The sequence below is a fragment of the Podarcis pityusensis genome (assembly GCF_964106645.2).
Source record: "Podarcis pityusensis genome assembly, chromosome: 6".
Classification (NCBI taxonomy): Eukaryota; Metazoa; Chordata; class Lepidosauria; order Squamata; family Lacertidae; genus Podarcis; species Podarcis pityusensis.
In genome coordinates, this window is record NC_138030.1 from 42006986 (window position 1) to 42027258 (window position 20273).

Here is a 20273-nt window from a genome sequence, read left to right on the forward strand (position 1 = left end):
TTGTTTGGTTTTTCTGTAAAGCGCCTCCCATATGTGCCATCAGTTTAATCAAGGATGTCGCCTTTGCTTTCCTTCCGGTGGGAAATGTTAGCAAGGATGCATGGAGAGGCATTATTGGTGACTGCTTCCCAAAGGCACAGACACATCCAGGAGCAGCTGGTGGGGAAGGGCACCGCAATAGATCTGGCCTCCTTGTTCCCGCATCGCATACCGAGACATTACTGGTACAGAGCAAAGTGACTGCAAGGGTTAAGGAAAAGAGAGCTTAGCTGTGATCCTGGGTCCAGATAGCACCTTAGCTTAGCTGCTGCACTGCCCAGAGCGAAAAGGCCTGGGAAGGAGCAAAGCAGAGGCAATCTCCTTCCCAGGAGCTTGCACATTTTCATGAAGCCATTGTTCAGCTTAGCATTATGTGCAAACACAGCCCTCTATCTTGTGCAGAGATCGCCCCAAATGCTATGCTATAATGGCGCTTCTCTCTCTCCCTGCCACCCAATCTCTCCCTGTTTTTCATCTTCACAAGCCCTTAAAATACAGGCGAAGAGCTGAGTTTCAGAAAAAATGAAGTCATTTGCATAAGTGTGCTGGACAGAAGCACAGGCAGAGAGCCTGGAATTGCTCACATGTTGTTGCAAGGGATATCGCATCACTTGATATTCTGCCTTGCATTTATTGATGAGCCTGCAGATCCATGAACCAATATCACACGATTCTCTTATCAGCTGCTGCTTTATGAGCATTCATGTGTAATGTTCATAAATGATCCACCAGCTGTTTCCAGGATACTCAACAGTTCTGTAAACAGAAGGGAGAATATCTCTTTAACTTGGAAGCTTCGCTGTGCCTGCAGCATCTCAGCGAGTGGATGGTTTTCATGCAGTACCTCTTTCTATAAAGTGCTAATTAGTTCCAGGCCATCCTTCAAACAATATGGAGCCAGTGAAGGCTTGCATTTACAATGTTATGCCCCTCCTTCATGCCTGTGAGGCAGCTCCACTCTGGATTTCTGTCTGATGTTGTAAAGATGCATCCTTTTAAAGCATTAGATCTTGTGTTATCTGCTCAGTCTGTTGGCCAAGATGTCACAGAATCACCAAGAGAGTCTAGATTCCAATCTTATGACACAGAAATCTTAGTGGGTGGCTATATTCTTATTTTTAAACCTGCAAAAGGACATTAAATAGGAGATTCCTATCACTTTTAAAACAACAACAACAACATGTAAGTCACCAGGTGCCAGCACATTTCCAGGATACAGGTCAGGTTTTGATAAAAAAAAAAAACCAGGAGGGTTTAACCCCTGAGTCCCCAGAGTACTTAGTCTGATTAATGTCATCAGTTTTTCAGCACCAAATCCATTGCAGCAAGTTGAGTGAAATGCAGTCAAATAGGCGAGCAGCTCTTTAATCAGAGGAACGATATGGATTCTGGAGGGAGGGAGAGGAGAGAGGTGAAGAAAAGGATATGAAAACAAAGAGAGAAGCCAACACGCAAGATTGGTTTGGATTCCAGCCATCCTGGCTCCTTAGTTTACGGCAGTCCAGATCTGTGTGTCAAAAACACAGGAGAACCTTCCTGATAAAGAGTTTCAGTTTCTGCTTTTGCAAAGGTTGCAGAAAAGTTTAGGCTGCAAGACCCGTTCTATCTTCTAGTGCTTCGTGATCAGAGGCCTCTCTGTCGTGGTGGTTTTTAAATCCTTTTCAAGAGAGACTGGCTCCAGGATTGAGGGTCTCCTCAGAAAAGTGCATTCTTGATGGGCCCCTTGTATGTTGGTGGGTTGATTTGATGGCAGCAGCAGTGGTGAAGAAGAAGAAGAAGAAGAAGAAGAAGAGGAGGAGTTTCGATTTGATATCCCGCCTTTCACTCCCCTTCAGGAGTCTCAAAGCGGCTAACGTTCTCCTTTCCCTTCCTCCCCCACAACAAACACTCTGTGAGGTGAGTGGGGCTGAGAGACTTAAAAGAAGTGTGACTGGCCCAAGGTCACCCAGCAGCTGCATGTGGAGGAGCGGAGACGCGAACCCGGTTCCCCAGATTACGAGACTACCGTTCTTAACCACTACACCACACTGGCTCTCCATAATAAGGTGCAATAAGGTGGCAGTTAGGTGCCATTTTCATGGCCCACAAAGTCGTGTTGCTCTGAAACTTGGTAGTAAATGGGTCAGTTCCCAGTTGCCTAACATCTCTATTCCTTATGGGTAGACATTAGCATAGCAGCAGGACCTATTAAGGTGCTGGACCACTAGCAACCACCCAAGGATGCTGGGTGAAGATGCTGGATTGCTGAAAAGAACATTAGCAGAGCCTGCCGAATTGGGCCAATGGCTGATCTAGTCTAGCATCTTGTTCTCATAGTGGCCAACCAGATGCCTCTAGGAAGCCCACAAGCAGGACTCAAGCAGCTGGAATCCAGAAACATTACAGCCTCCAAACATGTAGGCGGAGCATCACTATCATGGCTCGTAGCCATCAATAACCTTCTCCTCCATGAAACTGTCCAATCATAGGGTGGCCATGACCTTTCTGCATTGCTTTGAAGCAGTTGAGCCTAAGTGCCTGAACTCTGAAATGAACCTGGAGCCGAGTTGGAGGAAATGTACCGTGTGCATTTAAACATAAGCCAACTGCAGGATGTGCTGGAATTTTATCACAGCCTCAGCACCTCTTCAGAACAAAGGGAAATAATTTCTGTGTTTTGGGGATGCTGAAAAGCTCCGGAACGTGGACCTGGCAGGAATTGGGCGGGCAAGCCCAGTCAGGAGCAAAGTGGGAATAGATAAGGACTTGCACACCAGTTTCCTTGCCAGCATCCTTCTTTTTTATTTAGCACACACCAGGTTCCACTACTGCAATGGCTTTTCATCGGGGGGGGGGGGGGCAGCTCAGCTAGGTTGTTATTTCTCCTGCTTCCAGACAGACTTATCTTGGATATGCAAGAATCTCAGACGTTCCAGCGACTGAGGAGGCTCTGAGGGATGGTTTCCATTAGTGTGTGTGTATATACTATACATAGGGGTGTTGACCAGGGTCAGTTAACCGCATCAATCCTAGCTGTCAGCAGAACACAGATTTGCTCCAGGCTTCCCTCTGTAGGGCTCAGGAGCACATTGCACTAGCCAGACAGTCTTTCCAATGTCATAAACCAATTTAATTTTGAAAACCAGATCTGGAATCCGTTAAGATAAGATTCTGAGGGCAGATGTCCCAAGGTTAAGGTTATGATCAGATTTATTTTCAAAAAAATCAAGTGTTTCTTTTAGGCTAACATTTAAAAATCAGGGTAATGATTTGCTCTTCAAAATAAGTGATTAACCCTCAAATCAGTTTAACATTACAGTAAAGCTCTCAGACAAGCAGGGAAAACTTTTCTTCTGAAGGTAAAACTACAGTTTTATTTATTTATTACTCATTTATTTTATTCCCTCAAGGAGTATACGGTATGGTTCTCTTCTTCCCAATTTTATCCCCAGAGCAACCCTGCGAGGTTAGGCTGAGAGACCGTTACTGACTCAAGGTTACCCAATGAGTTTCATAGCAGGGATTTGAACCCTGGCCTCCCAGGTACTAGTCCGACACTCTAACCACTACACCACATCAGGTGAGATTTTTATGTTCACCCACCATTTATTAAACAGCTGAGAGTCAGCTCAGTTAAATGTTGCCCTGTGAGCAAAAGACAGGCACTTCCTGTGTAGATTTCTTTTCAAAAAAATGTTATACTTACGGAATTTGAAGGTTCTTTTTTTGATGTGCAACTAGGTTCTCCGATTTGTAGGATGTCATTAGTGACATTTTGCAAATCAGAGAACTGAGTCACTTTTAAACCATAACTCTGCTGAAATGCTTTGCTGAGGCTTACGGTGAGAAAAATGTATATGTAAAAGGTGCACCTGAGAATTGAAATGAAGAAGATTCCATTTAACATGTGCCTTTCCTAGTGCCTGCTTCCTGGAGCTCAGCTCTAAGGACTGGCAGCGCTGGCTGCGGAAGTGCCCTGCCCATGTGTGCTGAGGGCTTTTTGCGTCTTTGTTCCTTCCATTATTAACTTTCCTCCCCAGAGTCCTCTGCTTGTTAATTTGCAACACAGCAATTTCAGACAGCAAATAAAAGCAAGGGGTAACCAGCCACACAGGTTCAAATAGTAGCCAGGAGGATTTATCTACTTTTGTGTAATAGGAAGTTCTGAAATGGGCCACAGCAGCAAACACAGATAAGCCTTTCGGAGCCCAAACATTTGCTTTTGTAACCCTTTCCTAGTCAGTCAATTGCACGCCATGAATTGAAATCAACCATGCAGAACGGCGAGACACACCTACATTCTGCATTTATTTATTTTTTCTTTTTCTTTTTTTTTAATTGATTTTGCCAGATTTAAATGATCTTTGATTTTGATCCTAATAATCTCTGCAGCAAGCATGGAGCCTGCTTAGAACAGGAACAATCACCTTCTACCTAATAGGATTAACTTTATGGCTAGTTGAAACCCATTTTAGGGCTTGCTTGCTTAAGACTTCTTGTGTTGGCGCTTGCCTGCTTAATACTCCCTGGCTATTCCACTGTACAGCATTAGCAACATGGCCTAGGTGCTTCCAGATGGGGGTTTATTCTGGGATTGGTGCATGCAAATTTTTCACAGTATTCACATACGGTAATTTAATCTGGATTTAGACTTTCCATGGAAAATCTGATGATTTTTTTTAAAAAAACCAACAACAACAATCCACAAAGTGTTGCCAACCATCCATTTGCAATATTAAGTCCCTACCTGGAAGAACCCCTTGCCTCTCTCTCAGAGATGAATTCCTGTCATAACCTCCTGGCTATTAGACCCTCTCCTTAACAGTGCAGAAGGCTGGGGCCTCTTGCTTCAGCGTGGCTATTGCAGACCATCTTCTTCCTTCACTAAGCAAATCTTTGGCCCCCTCTGCTTCCAGGTTGCCATGCTCCGTACGCTGCTTTTTGCCAGCATCTACACATCATGCTCCACCGCACACCCTGGAGTTGCGAAGCAAAGCAACAGATTTTATTCACGAGCCACGCGCCTCTTTACTGTGGCCTGGGATGGCCCAGAATGAGCCTCGCCCCAGGCCACTGAATCTCTGAGGAAAGCTTTCTGGTTCCTCCTCCCAGGAACAGAGGCATGTTTTGTGTCTGCCAGCCAGCCCAGCTCAAGGAAATGGTGATGCAAGAAGGGGAAAACACCTGCCGCGGGCCCAGGCTTGTGCAACCTGAGTTACTGCATATTTTTAGCATATTTTTAGTCTTGGCAGCTTGAATAGAGTGGCTTGCCTGTTCTAACAATAACCACCACCATCTCAAACCACCCAGATTTTCTTTTGTTTTGGTAAATGCTGTACTAGTGTTATATTTTCTTTCTTTCTACAATTGCATATGGGACTAATTCAGGGGTGGGGAATCTTTTTCAGGCTGAGGGCCACTTTCCTTAGTGGGTAATCTTCCTGGGGGGACTTGGCTCATGGAAGAAGAGTGAGAAAGGGTCACTACTAGCAGTGTCCTGCCACACAGAGCAGCCCTGCTGGTCAGGCCAAAGGCCCAATCTAGTCCAGCATCCTGTTCTCACAGTGGCCAACCCAATACCTATGGGAAGCCCACCAGCAGGACATGAGGGCAACATTTGTGATTCCTCACAAGTGGTAAATAGAGGTCTACTGCCTCCAAATACTGCTGGTGAGCCTCTTCTTCCCCCAAACCATTTTTCAATGTTGTAGGCTGTTGCACAAGTCTGCTGATCCATGCAGCCAGTGGGCCATGCCATTCGATCTGTCTCACTACGTCTGTAATAATCTTAGCCTTGTTTTCAAAAGGGGGAGGATTGCAGGTCGTGAGTCCCTGGCATGCTGTTCCCTGTGCTTCCAGTGCAATTAAAAGAGGATACCCAGTTACCTACATGAGTGGTCAACAGCAGAAGCAATTAGCAGGGGAAGGTGTAGCTGTGGGGCATGTTAAGAGGCTCCCCGCTCAAGGCCTGTGAGTCAGAAAGAAAGGGAAGACATGCAGGTGACCCAGCTAGCAGCCAGTCTAGCAGCTTGCTGAGTGCCATCAGCGCTGCAGTGACTGGCTGTCGGTTAACTTTTTTTGTCTGAGGTGCTTCATGGCATTTCTTCATGGAGGTGAACAGTGCAGGGCTCTCTGCTTTTACACAGTGCTGATCCCCAATGCCTAGTGAGGATGGCAGGCTGAAAGATGTGCCCAGGAGCTCTGTGAGAAAGGGACACTGGAGGGCTGCATTGGCATAAGCAGCTGGTTGTTGAGACATGTGTAAAGGATAAAAATCTGCATTGAGTGGTGGAGAGATGAAGATCTGCACTGAGGAACTTCTGTTCTAGCAGGAGGGCTCCACCTGTTTTGTTACCTGGATTCATACCACGGACTTCACATATACATACATGCATATTTTGACACCTGAGGTGTATGTTTTTACAATCCACCTTATTGTAAGTTGTTTTAAACCAGGACTTTTTATTTCATTTTAGTTATTACACTTGCATACCACCTTTTCCTTCAAGGAGTTGAAGGCTTCATATGTAGTTCTCCTCTCCCTATTTTATCCTCATGGCAACCCTGTGAGGTGGGTTGGGCTGAGAGACGGTGACTGGCCCAAGCTCACCCAGTGAGCTTCATGGCTGAGTAGGGATTTGAACCCTGGTCTCCCAGGTCATAAGTCCAACACTCTAAAGTGGCCTCAAATAAGTATCTGCATGTGTATCTCTGTATCTGTATCTGTATCTGTACCTGAATCTGAATCTGTATCTATCTGTACTGTGATGGCCCAAGGGAGAGAGCATCTATAGAACCCATCAGTGATCCCTGTCTCTCCAGGAACACATGCATCTATTCTCTCTTTGACTGCAGAAATCACAGAACCGTATCCACACAGGATGCCTTTATTTATGAAGGGTTACATAAGGCTGATATTTATGGGCACAGAAATTATATTTATGCAGGCTGTAGGTGATGTTTATGAAGAGCTATGGATAGATCACTGGAGTGTCTAGCCTTGGAGTCAGACTCTGCGGTTTACCTGAGTCAATTGAGCCAAGATGAAGATGAGATTCCATGAAACGGAGCAATTTAAATCACCACCTATAAATCCCAACTTCGAAAGGTGATGGCTTATGCCTCCCTACATAGCAAGTGGTAGATATTTCCTCTCACTCATCCAGATCTTTCCAGTGGTAGGAAGGGCATGGAAATGAAGTGTGCACCATTAAGCTTATCAACCTGGTGATATTTTTAATGAAAGGCCTGTGGCTTTTTTTTTTTTTATTCTAGGAATTTAATGGGAATGCTGGAAAAGAATCAGAAGTTGCAAATGGCAGAGTTTAGTGATGGGTGTGTGTGTGTGTTTATGTGGAGAATCCCATCTGTGGGTTTCAGCAAGTTCTAAAACAGCACTATCAGCTTGGGGTCAGGTGTGCATGCCGATGGGTTTGTTTTTAGCACTGCTTGTTGCATCAGCCAATGTGCAGGAACCATGTGTTCCCAACCATGGACTGTACTGAAGATAAGGACACTGTGGCTAATAACCTTAACTTCTGGGCCCCCGTGGGTGTCAAATGGGCAGCACACTGTGCCTGTTTTGAGAACAGATTGGAACAGGAAGCCACTTGTAGTAACGTATTGATAGCCCCTCGTGCTGCCATAATGGTTGCAACAACTGTGGACTTAAGCACTTCGGACATTAACAATGCCCTTTTGGGGAGGCAGGTCTATTTTTCTCAAGGAAGAAAAAGAGCCCATCTATGCTTGTGCCTGGGGATGACAGGATGGGTCATGCTGCATGGAGATGCGTAGGTCGGATAGCCTAATTTGTGAGGGCTGGTGAGAGGAGCTGTCCCTTTCATCCCCCTGATACTCTCCGTAAGAAAGAGGCAGCTGCGGAGGTAATAAATTTTGTGTGAAGGTGACCTTCTTTTACTTGTCAGCCCTATTTCCTTAGGCTGAAACTTATTCTGTGCTCAGGCAGAGGCAAAAGAATCACCTCCACCTTCCTTTCAAAGAAATGCCACGTTTCAGAAATGCCCAGTGGAACACCAGGGTTGCCCCTTATATTTCAGCATTACAACTACACTGAACAATGGACGCCAGATCTCTTTGTCTGTAGAAGCCATTAGGGGCATTCCCCCATTCAATGAGGATTTAATATGTGCACATTAATAGTAGAGCTGTACACTTGGATAGTAAGTCACATGCTTGTGTACCTGTCTCCACAGTAGCTGAGCTGCACAAATGAACAAGTGCACACTCTTTTACACAAACACTTGTACATGTGTAGAGGCAGCTTGTGACTGTGTTCAATGTCATGTGTGAAAAATACTATTGTGATGCTTTCCCTGAAAATTTATTACCCCTGCAATTACCTTCTTTTTACAAAGAAAGAGAGTGTGTGTGAGAGAGAAGGAAGGAAGGAAGGAAGGAGAAAGAAAGAGGGAAGGAGGGAGGAAGGAAGGAAGGAAGGAAGGAAGGAAAGCTTGCTGCCACCTGCCCCTCTCTAGCCTTCATAAACAATGTGGTAATAGGCTAGGCCAGGTATCATCAACCTTTTAGAGACCCAGGACCCAATTATGCATTCAGGGACCCATTCCTTAATCCTTCACCATTTATATTTGCATGGTGGTGGCGCTCCTGTTGTGACCAGCTTGGATTAGGGCGTGGCCCACTAGTGGGTCCCAACCCATCACCTGAAGACCAGTGGACCTGAAGGCCATGTGGTGCTTCAACATTCAGTGAAATTTACTTGCCTGTGAATCCCCTTGTTGTGTGACATACCCTGTGACACCATCTCCAGATGTTTCCTGACTGACTTTGCAAAGGGGCCTGCAGAGAATAGCTCTGCCCCCTCAATGACACTGTGGGTGCCAGTAAAACTCCCAAGTCAGCATGCCGTGGGCTGAGTCTGAAAGGGGAGTCTGTGTGTGAGCCCTTTATGTTTTCATTGTGCAATGGGTACCCATCACAGGGATGAGGCTATGGTTATCATTAAGAAGTGAATTAAGAAAGAATATTCTGCACATGTTCGGAAGTATTTTCTTTGTAACTACTTCACATTCATAAACTACACTTCACATTCATAAACTATGCTACCACTCCAGGAACTAAACCCTGGTAAGTCATAAAGTGGTTAAAATCAGCCAGTGCCATAGCCTGGAGATATTCACATGGGTAGTGAAAAAATGCTTCATACTTGCTTCTCTGTTAGCCGTGTGTTATAATATTGATTTGTTTAAATTAATTTTAAAGGATTTTTCTTCTGTCAAAGAAGAGTGTATGCAAAATTCCACACCTTCTCCTTTAAATCCAAAACTACAAAGCCTTTACAGATGTGAGCTAGGAAATGTTACTATTGGAAAGCTTGCAACCAATAACAGGGTCAGTATAAGGACCTTTCCTTATTGGCTTGCAGACTAGAACTAATCAGGCTTATTGGAAGGTCTTTCCTCCAGATGATCTTTTTTGTTTGTTGTTCAATAAATGCACAGTTGTTACTTATTAGATGTAGGGACCCTTTCTCAACTTGGTGCCCTCCATATATATTGGATTACAATTCATATCACCACCAACTATTAGCTCTGCTGGCTGGGGACGATGGAGGTTGGAGTACATCAACATCTGAAGGGCTACAGGTTCTCTGTACCTGCTGGAGGGAATGCAGATTTGTTCTCCCAAAGCAGGGTATCTAACACTTCTCCTAGGATGTACAAAAAAGGTGACCGTATTCATATGTAGTAATAAACTATGTTTATTATAATATGAAAAGGGATGCGGGTGGCGCTGTGGGTTAACCATAGAGCCTAGGGCTTGCCGATCAGAAGGTCGGCGTTCGAATCCCTGCGACGGGGTGAGCTCCCGTTGCTCAGTCCCTGCTCCTGCCCACCTAGCAGTTCAAAAGAGCATCAAAGTGCAAGTAGATAAATAGATACCGCTCTGGTGGGAAGGTAAATGGCATTTCCGTTCACCAGAAGCGGCTTAGTCATGCTGGCCACATGACCCGGAAGCTGTACGCCGGCTCCCTCGGCCAATAAAGCGAGATGAGCGCTGCAACCCCAGAGTCAGCCATGACTGGACCTAATGGTCAGGGGTCCCTTTACCTTTATTGTAATATGAGTGAGCCTTACATCTCCCTTGTTAGCAAAGTCATATATAGAATGCAGAGGGAACCCAGAGAGAAAAGTCACTTTACTGAGGAAACTGAACAGAACAGTGTATAATTTGAGGAGAAGTAAACAGACAGGTTTTGTCTTTCTTAGTTCTGGCTGTGTACATAGCAAGGAGACATTCAACCAAACATGCAGGCAGAGCCTTCTTTAGCAGATGCAGCGCCGGGGTGCAAATATCTGCTCAGCACCCCCAAATTACCACGGATAGTGGGGGGGGGGCGGCAGCAAAGCTGCGCACTGCCAGCCATGGGGGGTGCGCAACTCTTCATGCTGCTGCAGGAGAGCAATCGCCACAGAAGCTTGGGAGGGAAGCCGTGCGCCCGCCAGCCATATGTTTGACAGGGTGCAGCTGGTGGGCATGCAGGGAAAGGGGAGGCCGCCGGCAAAGCCGTGCAGCTCCCCCACTCGCTGGGGCGCCCCTGAGAGGCCGGCGCCCTTGCGCAATGAACCACCAAGCCGTATGGAAAAGACGGCTCTGCATACAGAGTTAAACTTTCTCAGAACTGCACAGCCAGTTAGAGCACATGCTACCCTTGGTGAGGATCATACCACTGTGCTTGGCTGCTCAGCAATACCTCCACCTGCCCCTCTGCTTGGCTAGTTGACTTTAATATTAACAAAATTAACCCTTAAATTACAAACTGAATGATCCCGGTTGTTTCAGCTTACCCCAATTCTCCTCTGCGAGATGATTGGAAAGTTTCACTTATGTTGTTGATTAACTGCAGTTTAATGTTATGCCCAAACCCTAAACTGTGGTTATTCTAAGGTTACCAGATTTTTTCAATTAATCCGGGGACACTTTTCAACTTCCTACTAAATAAATGGATTTTGTGAGGGGACTGATTTGTAAATTTGGGAACTGTCCCCGGGAAACGGGGATGTCTGGTAACCTTAGGTTAATCTCAGCTATGGTTTATTATAACGTCTGCTTCTGAAACCAATGTTTGAAATCAACTTATATCAGTAAACCATAGTTAAAGATTAGCCACAGTTTATGGAGGTTCAGACATAACACCAAATGCAGTTAATTACAAAGAGAACTGAATGTTTCCCATTCCCCACTCTGAGACCTCTGGCTATAGGGTGGTATAAAAATTCAGTCAATCAATCAATCAATCAATCATCTCCTCCTTGCAGCCGCACTGGGAGAAGAAACAAAGTGGGAGAGCACATGAGCCTGAGGCTTGTTCATGTAATAATAGACCACAATGTACCACTTCCTGTGAATTCAGTCTGCATTGTGATGTTGGGAAAAATACAGTTCTTCCCCTAGCTAAGTCATGCAGTGCAGTTCCAAGTGGCATGTGATATTTGGTACCGCAAGCCTGCCATCCTCAGTGACGAGTGATGCTGCTCACTAATAGATATTTTTGACCTTTAAAGATACGGTAAGTTACCTATTTTGAAGCTGAGTGCAGTCCACCCACACTGTACCAGTAGGACCATTTGCCAATCTCTCTCTCTCTCTCAAAATAGGAAATATTAGCAAGGCGATCTTTCCACCACCCCCTTGCTGCAATATCTTGCATTTCACGAACCTCTTGATTAAAAAAACTGGTTTTTTGTTGCCTGTTTAGGTCTTTGAGTGTTGTGCTGTTAAATCGTGGGCCAGGAATCTTTTTCAGCCTAGGGGCCACATACTCTTCCGTGCAGCCTTCTAGGGGCCACGTGCCAGGGCTTGGTGGGGCCAGAGGCAAAAGTGGGGACAGTGACAAATGTGACTTTTACCTTTGTACAGTAGGCTAGTGTATATATATATATATATATATATATATATAGATAGATAGATAGATATAGATAGATATAGATATTTATTGAAAAAAATTTTTTTTTAAAGTTACAAAAGAAAAACAAAGTAGAAAAAGAGAAAAACAAACCACTTCCAACCATACATATACAAATTCAAAATAAGAAAGAAAAAAAACAAAAATACACCACAAACATATAAAAACATTTAAAAACAAATCCATTATTCTCAACTCCTAACTGTCATTACCCTCTTTCCTTGACCTCCTCCTCCTCCCCTTCCTTGTATCCTGTTTGTTAATTGTCACAGCAAATCCTTTCCATATTTCATAATATTCTGTCATTACATTACCTTAAATTATTTTAATCTTATCTTACTGTAAAAAAAACCTTGAGACTTAAAACTTAAATCTTATTTTTACCAACTTCTCATAACCATAATATTCTTGCATAATTCTTTAACCATTTTTACTAAAGCCAAGTAATTTCATTCCAACATTTTTCTAACATTCATCAATTTTATAAAACAGTCCTAGTAGTGAAAAAAAGAAACAAAAACAAATCCAATCTTCATCCAGCGTCCCTTCCTCCTGGTCCCGGGTTTTGTCAGTCCTTATTATCCCGTCAATCTGGCGCATTAACCTGGTAATCTTATATCCGAGGCCCTTAAGTCCCTTCCATGTCCCTTCCGCAGCTCTTCTTCATATTTATAGCTGTATTTTCCTTTGTCTCCTGCTCCTTTCACTCGTGGGAACTCCAACTTAGCAATATTTTTGACCCTTCTCGACAGATCAGCCCCTTTTCCATAATCAACACTGAATTCCATGTGGTATTTAAAAACATGTTTCAGAATCCCTCCAAAATTAAGAGCCCCCACAATCCCGAACATCTCACGGCCCATTGCCAGACTTGAAAAGTCCAAACATCCCTGCATAGGAGGGTCTATCCAACCCCCCATTTCCAAACCAAACCAAACCTTTTCTTTCCAAATCTGGCTTTTTCCAAGTTCATTTGTCAAATCCGAAAGCTCATATTCCTGTAGGGCCTGTTCTGTCAGGACACACTCCTGATTTAATTCCTGGGTGGGCTCCACATATTTTCCCACTGCCTGTTCAAAATTTCCCACTGCCTGTTCAAAATTTCTAATCGAATCAGCCATCAAATTCGTCTTCTCATGTAACTGTTCCAGTAGGGCATTTGTTTTATAGAAAGCACACAACAGAGCTTCTGAATACATTGTCCTGAAGGTCAGATGTCTATTCCCACGATTGTAATCTGTAACAGGTGCCAGCTCCCAGGAGTTGGTTACAGTTTCACAGTCTCCCTCTAGGGGGAAAACTTCTGTTTAATCTTTCTTTTAAAGACAAGTCTAGCAACAGAGTTTCCTTTTTTCAGCTATTTTGTCAATATTTGTTCCTATAAGGTGCGAAAGGAAACAATGGAATCACTATGTTCCTCTTCTTTTAGCTATCTGTCAAAACCGCTTGTTTCTGGTCAATGAGCTTCAAACGTCAGTCCTGACACCCCGCTCCAGGATCAGGACAGTGGAAAGTTACTTTACTTTAAACTCACTTCTGCAGGTTTAAACAGTCCAGAAAAGATCCCCCTTCTTCTCCTGCTGCCGAAGGGGGGTTCAACAATTTTAAATGATGAAAGCCAATCCTTTAGAGGCAATTTTCTGAGCTCTAGTTTACGTTATCTTTGCTTTATTCTGTCTACAAAGAAACGGAAGGCTGACTTCCTATTTAGACCTTCCCGTTTCAGTACCAAATAGAAGTAAAATTTTTAAGTCCAATTCCTTTCTGCTCGCAAGTCCTTATTTAAAGTCCAATTGTTCAAAGTTTAAGTACTCACGGGTGCTTATTTTAGAAGCCAATTTGTCCCAGGAAAAAGGCAGCGCTCTCCGGCAACAGCTGTGCGGCTTCGCTCCACGGAAATAGCAGTTGACTCACAGCACCACGCCACTTCCCCCTCTTCGCTTCGGAGCCCGTTAGTGGGTTCCTTTGCGGGTTGGGGGGGCGCTAAGGGTGCCCGCCGAGTCCCATGGTCACAGGCTTCATCCGCCTGTGATTTTTAAAAGGGTCCCCGCTTCGCCGTAGCGGAGAAGACCCGTTTCGCGCGGAGCTAGTCCCTCCAATTCAGAGGGAGTCCGCCATTGCCGATGGCGCCACCCCGGAAGTCCTGTACAGTAGGCTAGTATATTCCCCCCTTTTTCTTTCTTGTATTAAAAAATCAATCAATAAAAATGATTTTTTTAGATCAATTCATTTATTATACTCTGTACAGGAGAACTGTGTTTATAGCAGTGTAGGTTTTAATTACAGTCAGAAAGCTTTTAGTGATAATTTTATTTGTAAACTGCTTTGAGGTTTTCCTACAATCAAGCGGTATATCAATTTTATAAAATAATAAAATAAAAGAAATAAAAGAAAAACATAATAAATAAAAGAAAAAAGTGTGTGTTTTGGGCTCTGCGATCTTGCGTGGGTGAAAGACACACAACCCGGTTTTGGGATTCAGCATGCTGGAGGGTATGAATCTATTCCCCTCCATTCTGTTGAGAGAGGATAATGTGCCACTAAGCTTCCTTTAGGAAGAACGCCAATATATACTACCAAGCTTTTTAAAAAAAATAAGATTAAATGTATGCATTTTAAAATATCTGAAATGGCTCTGAGATTTACTGCCTTCATCAATTTCTATTTCAAATGTCATTGAATGGCTTGAGGGAGAATCCTCATGCCCACTTTGCCTTCCTTAAGTCCGACTGGTTTGATTGTTATGAAGGCAGAGTGAGACCAATCAATTTTCTTCTTGATATTGGTTTAATCCAGTGATTTCATGGTGGCTCATTTTGGTTAATTACTACTAGGCAACCTGCTTCTGAGAAAACATGTTTATGATTGGGAGGTTTATACAATTTGAGGGCTTTGTATGTACTTATTGTCTTGCATTTACATTCCACTCTCCTTTTGGCACTGAACCCAAGGCAGTGTGCATCTGGTTCCCAGGAGGTCCCCCATCCAGGCCCTGACCAGACCCAGGCCTGCTTAGCTTCAGCAAGGTGCTGGCCCTAAATGCCTTCAGACCACACCCTGGGACCCTGCAGCTGATTTCTAGGTTTTATCTTTTTTATAGTATGACAGATGGCTCATATCTGATGGGAGGTGAACAATCTGTACCTTATTCTGCACAGGGCAAAGTGCTGTTGTGAGGGGATCAGTCAATCCTGGGAGAAGTATATAGTCTGCTTTGGCTGGGGTTGCACTCTTCCACAAGATACAGGTTTTTAGTTTGGGGAAGCTCCTTGACCTGGCACTGTTTTACGAAGGCTAGGAAGGTGGTAGCACTGACTAGGGGTGCCTTTCACCTGCTTAAGTTGGTAAGTCAACTGTGCCCTTATCATGTGCATTCATGCCAGCTTCCCTGAAGATGGCTCACTGTTGATTGCCAGGAGGAACAGGAGATAGGCTGCGGGGAAGTCAGTGTGGTGCAAACGCACAGGCAGGAACACTGGCTTACACTTCCAGTTTACAGCACTGCCTTGCAACAGTGACCCACCTTCCAGGAGCTAGTGTAGTGGTCCCACCCCACATTCTGGTCCAGAAAATGAACAGGTAACGATGCAAAATTTGAGTCATATGCTTCATCCTTCCATTCCCAATAAACACCCTAGTAGCAAAAGGTTTGGATGTAAAATTGGGGTTAAATGCCTCTGGACCTCCTTTAAGATGCTGGTTCTTACCTTTGTAGGTCTAAATGTTTGGAATCTGAGCACCTTAATCTCTGCCTTCTCCTATGTGTGCCTTCCTATGCATTCCAATCACTTGCTAGCCTTCCATTTCTAGTTTTCAACACGGTTGTCTCAGTTGTTGGTTGGTAGTTCTCTCTCTCTCTCATATTTGTGCATTCCTGTTACTGTTGGTTGGATTCTGCTTGCTTGATGCTGTTTGCAGGTTGATTTTATTGCTACTGTTTTGTTCATTGTTTGTGTTTTGATATTTCTTGCCTGTTGGCTGCTTTGAGTTTGAAAGAAAAATGAGATACATCGTCAACATCATGAACATTGCAGAGGTTACTCTCAAGACCAATACACATAATGTTACTAAAGGTGTCACTTGAAGAACAGGATATAGTATATTGCAGGAATTCTTAGCTTTGAGTTAGTAGAATGTGAGTGGGCTGGCAAACCTAGACTTTTTACCCAGCCAGGCATAGAAAGCATATTATTTATTGCATTGTTGTTCAGAAATCCCACTAAGTGCAGTGGGTTTTAGTCACAAATAAATGTGCATAGGCTTGTAGCCTGACAGTCAGGGCCTGCACATCTAGAATGATAATGCCTGGATAGCAGGCAGTCTAGAATATGCTTCCTCTGTCAGCAGTCAACTGTAAAACACATTTTCCATTTTGAAGATTTGTTAATATAACCTTCCTATTGTAAAACTTTTTTGGTTGGAAGCGCAAATGCTTGCTGCTCTCTGCCCTTGGGTCTTTGTTATTTATGATATGTGCTTTGATCTTGAGATGGTCCTGCTGTTTATTCTTTTAGACATTTTTATTCTGTGGGTTATTAGTGGCTTGGAGGACCGTTGTGGGTCAGAAAGCAGTGCAGAGTTGTCATATAACAAATAAGGGAAGGGAAGGGCATTAGTAGTTAGATTATGGGTCCAGGAGAAAGACTGACAAAGCGTACAAATAATACAATTACTGAACTTTTCAGATTCATGCAGCATTAAATTGCCTTAGCCTAATCAAAACCAATATGGCCTAATAAGCCAGCATGGAGAGCAATTTAAGGGCATTAGGACCACTTGACATTAAAGGAGCATTAGTGAAGCAAGACAGGATCAAGGAGGAAATCTTGGTGGCAAACCTGAACAAAGGGAGCAGCAAAAAAATAAAAATAAAATAAAATCTGTGCGTCTGTTAAATGAGCTGTTTCATATGGTGTTTCTTTCTTGATTTTAAGAAGGTGTTGCAGCTCACACTGAGTCTTAGATAGAGGGCGGCATGGAAAAGGCATGTTTCAGAACCAAATATCCATTTGATAGTCGCAGTCTATTTATGGGCATCATCGTTGTAGCGTACTTAAGATAGGAGATCAGTCAGACAGAGTTTCTAGGACTATAGAGCTCAGCTCCCCAAGAATCTTTTGCTAAGGGAAATGCCAGCATTTTATGCTCTTCACCTTCAGTCTTTACAAAAAGCCCTTCTTCCTAAAACACTCTGATCAGGTTAAAGCACAAGCTGTCTCCTGCTGCACCTGCTGTGTGTGTGTGTGTGTGTGTGTGTGTGTGTGTGTATTTGGACACATGCCGGTGTCCGTATACCCTTCACCTTTCTCTCCTTGGGGGAACTGAGCTTGAAATCTCTCTCTCTCTCTCCACCCCCCCCCCTTGCACTCCTTTGCAATGCCTGCTGGCTGCTGCTATTGCTGCATGTGAGGCTGAGAGCATTGTTTGAATGATGAGGCTGGACTAGGTTAGATAGACCCTGGTGCCTGAGAGAGGGAGAGGCAGCAGATCTCTCCCTCTCCCTCTCTCTTGCCTGCCCAGAAATCAGAACAGAAAGACAGAAAGCAGCTGCTGTCTTCCCTGAACTCAAGGAGAGTAGAGAAGTTTAAAGATGGGGGAAGCATACTGGACCACCACATCCCTATCCTTGCCGGCACAGGACTTTCCGTTATGGCACATTTCCTAAGGGCACAGGGGAACCGGCTGTGCTCTGGGAAGACTTACCTTTCACCCACCTTCCAGGGACATGGTTGCAGGCAGGGATCGCAGCTGAGACTTTGCCACCATGCTCAAGTTCCGAGCGGACCGTCGGGTCAGGTAGGATTTTCCAGGTGACGCTGCAAGGCTGTAGAGAGGAGGCAGCGGGGTCACGGCCTTGTCATTCTTGCTCTGGGGGCTCATGTGTTTCAAAGAATGGCTCATTGGGAACTTCATTTTGGTCAGTGACTGCTGCATTGCAGTGCTGGGGTAGCAGATGCTTAACTCAGGAGTTTGTGGAATAGGACCAGGAGAGGCAGCTGCTGGGGAGGGAATATTTAAGGCGGTTCTGGGGAAGTTAGCTCGGTGGCGTTAGTGCTGAACCCTGAAAGCTGGAACTGGGGGGGGCGGGTGGAGAAGGAGGTGGTTGGCCGAGTGCCAGCAGGAGGTGCAGAAGCCACACACAACTACAAAGGATTCTGAAGGGAGGAGGAAGAGGAGGAGGGAGCCCGAGAATAAAAGGCAAACCTGCTTCTGGCTGAACTGATTCAAGAACCCTTCTGAATAAAGGCTGAAAGCAAAACAGTGCAATGGCTATAAAAAGTCCCACAGGCTATACCTGTCCATGAATAACACTCTGGGTGGTTTCGGCAGCTCCAGGAAAGTTAGTTTTCACATGGCTTTGTAATGTGTGCTCAAACTGAGTCTCTTGCTACCGTGTTCCAGTTTAGAAACGAAACAGTACTTGAAGGTAGAGTGCCAAGAAAGGATAACGATCAGGTAAATTTACACCAAAGCTAAGAAATATTATAATGCATGTAACAGCCCTCATAAATAACAGTAGTAGTAATATAGTACAGTACCTTCAAGATACCTGGCTCTTTACAAGAGAATAGAAAAGACAGGCCCCTGCCCCGAGGACCTTACACTCTAAAGTTTTAATAATGGGGAAAGTCACAAGGGAGATGCAGGACGGTAAAAGCAAGGGGACCAAACAATGGATGTGGGCAAACACAATTGTAGCTGTTGTTAACTGGGAATGGTGATGGGTTCAAGCAAGAATTTCTGATCTGACGTTGTTGCAGAACACAGTGCTAACAGGTACAAACACTAGTTCTCTGAATTTGGTGCTGGGTATGGATTGATGTTGTCCAAGTCAAAAGTTTATGCCTGTCTTCTCATATGAAACACCCCCATCATTCTGGCTTGTCTCTGTAGTTAGGAAGCGAGGCTCTGCCTCTTGTATGTCTCATTGCCATCCTTACATGGTCACTAGCTATGCTGTAACTCATTTTTTTCAAGTGCACTAGCATAAACATAACTGTATCATCTCCCCCCCCACCTCCATCATTATTTTTTTAAAAATCTGTTTTGGGGACTTTTGTTCCTTTATTTTCTCAATTTAAATGCAACATTATTTATTTGGGATGTGAACTAATAAAAATTTCTCAGTTGAATTGGTGGGAACAAAACATGGAATGGAATTATGTACTGGCTATTTTTTATTTTAAAAAACTTTGTTGATGTGATTTCATGCTTTCTACTGAAACTCTGTGTACTTTCGGAACTTGGGTTTAGTGACAAGGCTTATTTATCCTACTCAAAACACAGTTGCAATATATTCTTGGCTTGCATGTTGACATTGTGCAAGGCGATGAACCATTTGGATAGCCTAGCCTAGACCCATCTCTACTAGGCAAAGGAACCAGGAAATGGGGGGGGGGGGTCATATACCTGTAGAAATAGATAAAGCACAAGCCTTTAGTTTAGATGCTGGGCTGGGAAATGGAAGACCTCAAAATAGACCATCATAGTAGCCTTGGAGAAAGTTGCTTCATGTTGCTTTGGGCTTCAATTCCTGAAAGTAAAATGGAGATGTGGGCATCCTGACAACTGCGGCGGAAATTTATCTTGAGTTAACAGGTGGTGGATTGCATATTCTTGTGGCATACCAGAGGTAAAACCAGCCGCATATTAGAACCCTGAGAAGTCCAGGAAGCAGAGTATTCAGTTGAGTTACCTCTTCCTCCTCATTGTACCCTGTGTCATTGTTACGCTGCCTCCTAACTGGAGTTCACTGTTCAACAATGCTTAATGTGCCCTTTTCAGAGGATGCAGCCCAGGGCAATTGCTCTGCCCTCCCCCCAAAAAAGGCATTTGTTAAAATTAGAAATTTTGCTACATGCAAAGCTGAAAACATCCACCACACACCTGCCACATTTGAAATAGGCCACATGAATCTTCTAGCAGAATCTGCAGAAGAGCCCCAGATCTCCACAATTCCACCTTTCTGAGCTCTTGAACCTCATATGTGACTGCTCTCCACACTTCCTGGAGGGATACGCTCACAAGTATCTTTCACCTCACCCCATCCTAGGATTTTCATATTGTCCTGTGCCTTGCAGTCGAACTTATCTTACTGCGTTTTGACATGGTAAATTTACCCTCGGAAGATTTTGCCATGCTACTTCTGTGTCATGAATACTTCATTTGAAGGTGCCCTCATTTGGGGACATCTGATATTTGCCATCAGGGTCACTTTAGCTTCCAAGGATAAGCCTCAGCTGATGAGGTCAACAACAGGGTCCCTCTTGGGGTTTGCATTCTAGGTGCACTACAAAATTACAAGAGC

General features: G+C 44.2%; 1 protein-coding gene across 13 annotated transcripts in view; it reads left to right on the top strand.

Annotated features, from left to right (window-relative positions):
• PLEKHA6 (pleckstrin homology domain containing A6) overlaps window positions 1–20273 on the top strand; it is a 216325-nt gene that overhangs the window by 113525 nt on the left and 82527 nt on the right. Inside the window, exon 1 of one of the 13 annotated variants that reach the window (XM_081009990.1) lies at window positions 17475–17761. The exons of the other annotated variants lie outside the window; for them this stretch is intronic. Within the exon in view, the coding sequence (XP_080866116.1) occupies window positions 17730–17761 (32 nt within the window). The 5' untranslated portion in view covers window positions 17475–17729. Of the gene's footprint in view, window positions 1–17474; window positions 17762–20273 lie in introns of those variants that run through there. 13 annotated transcript variants of the gene reach the window in all.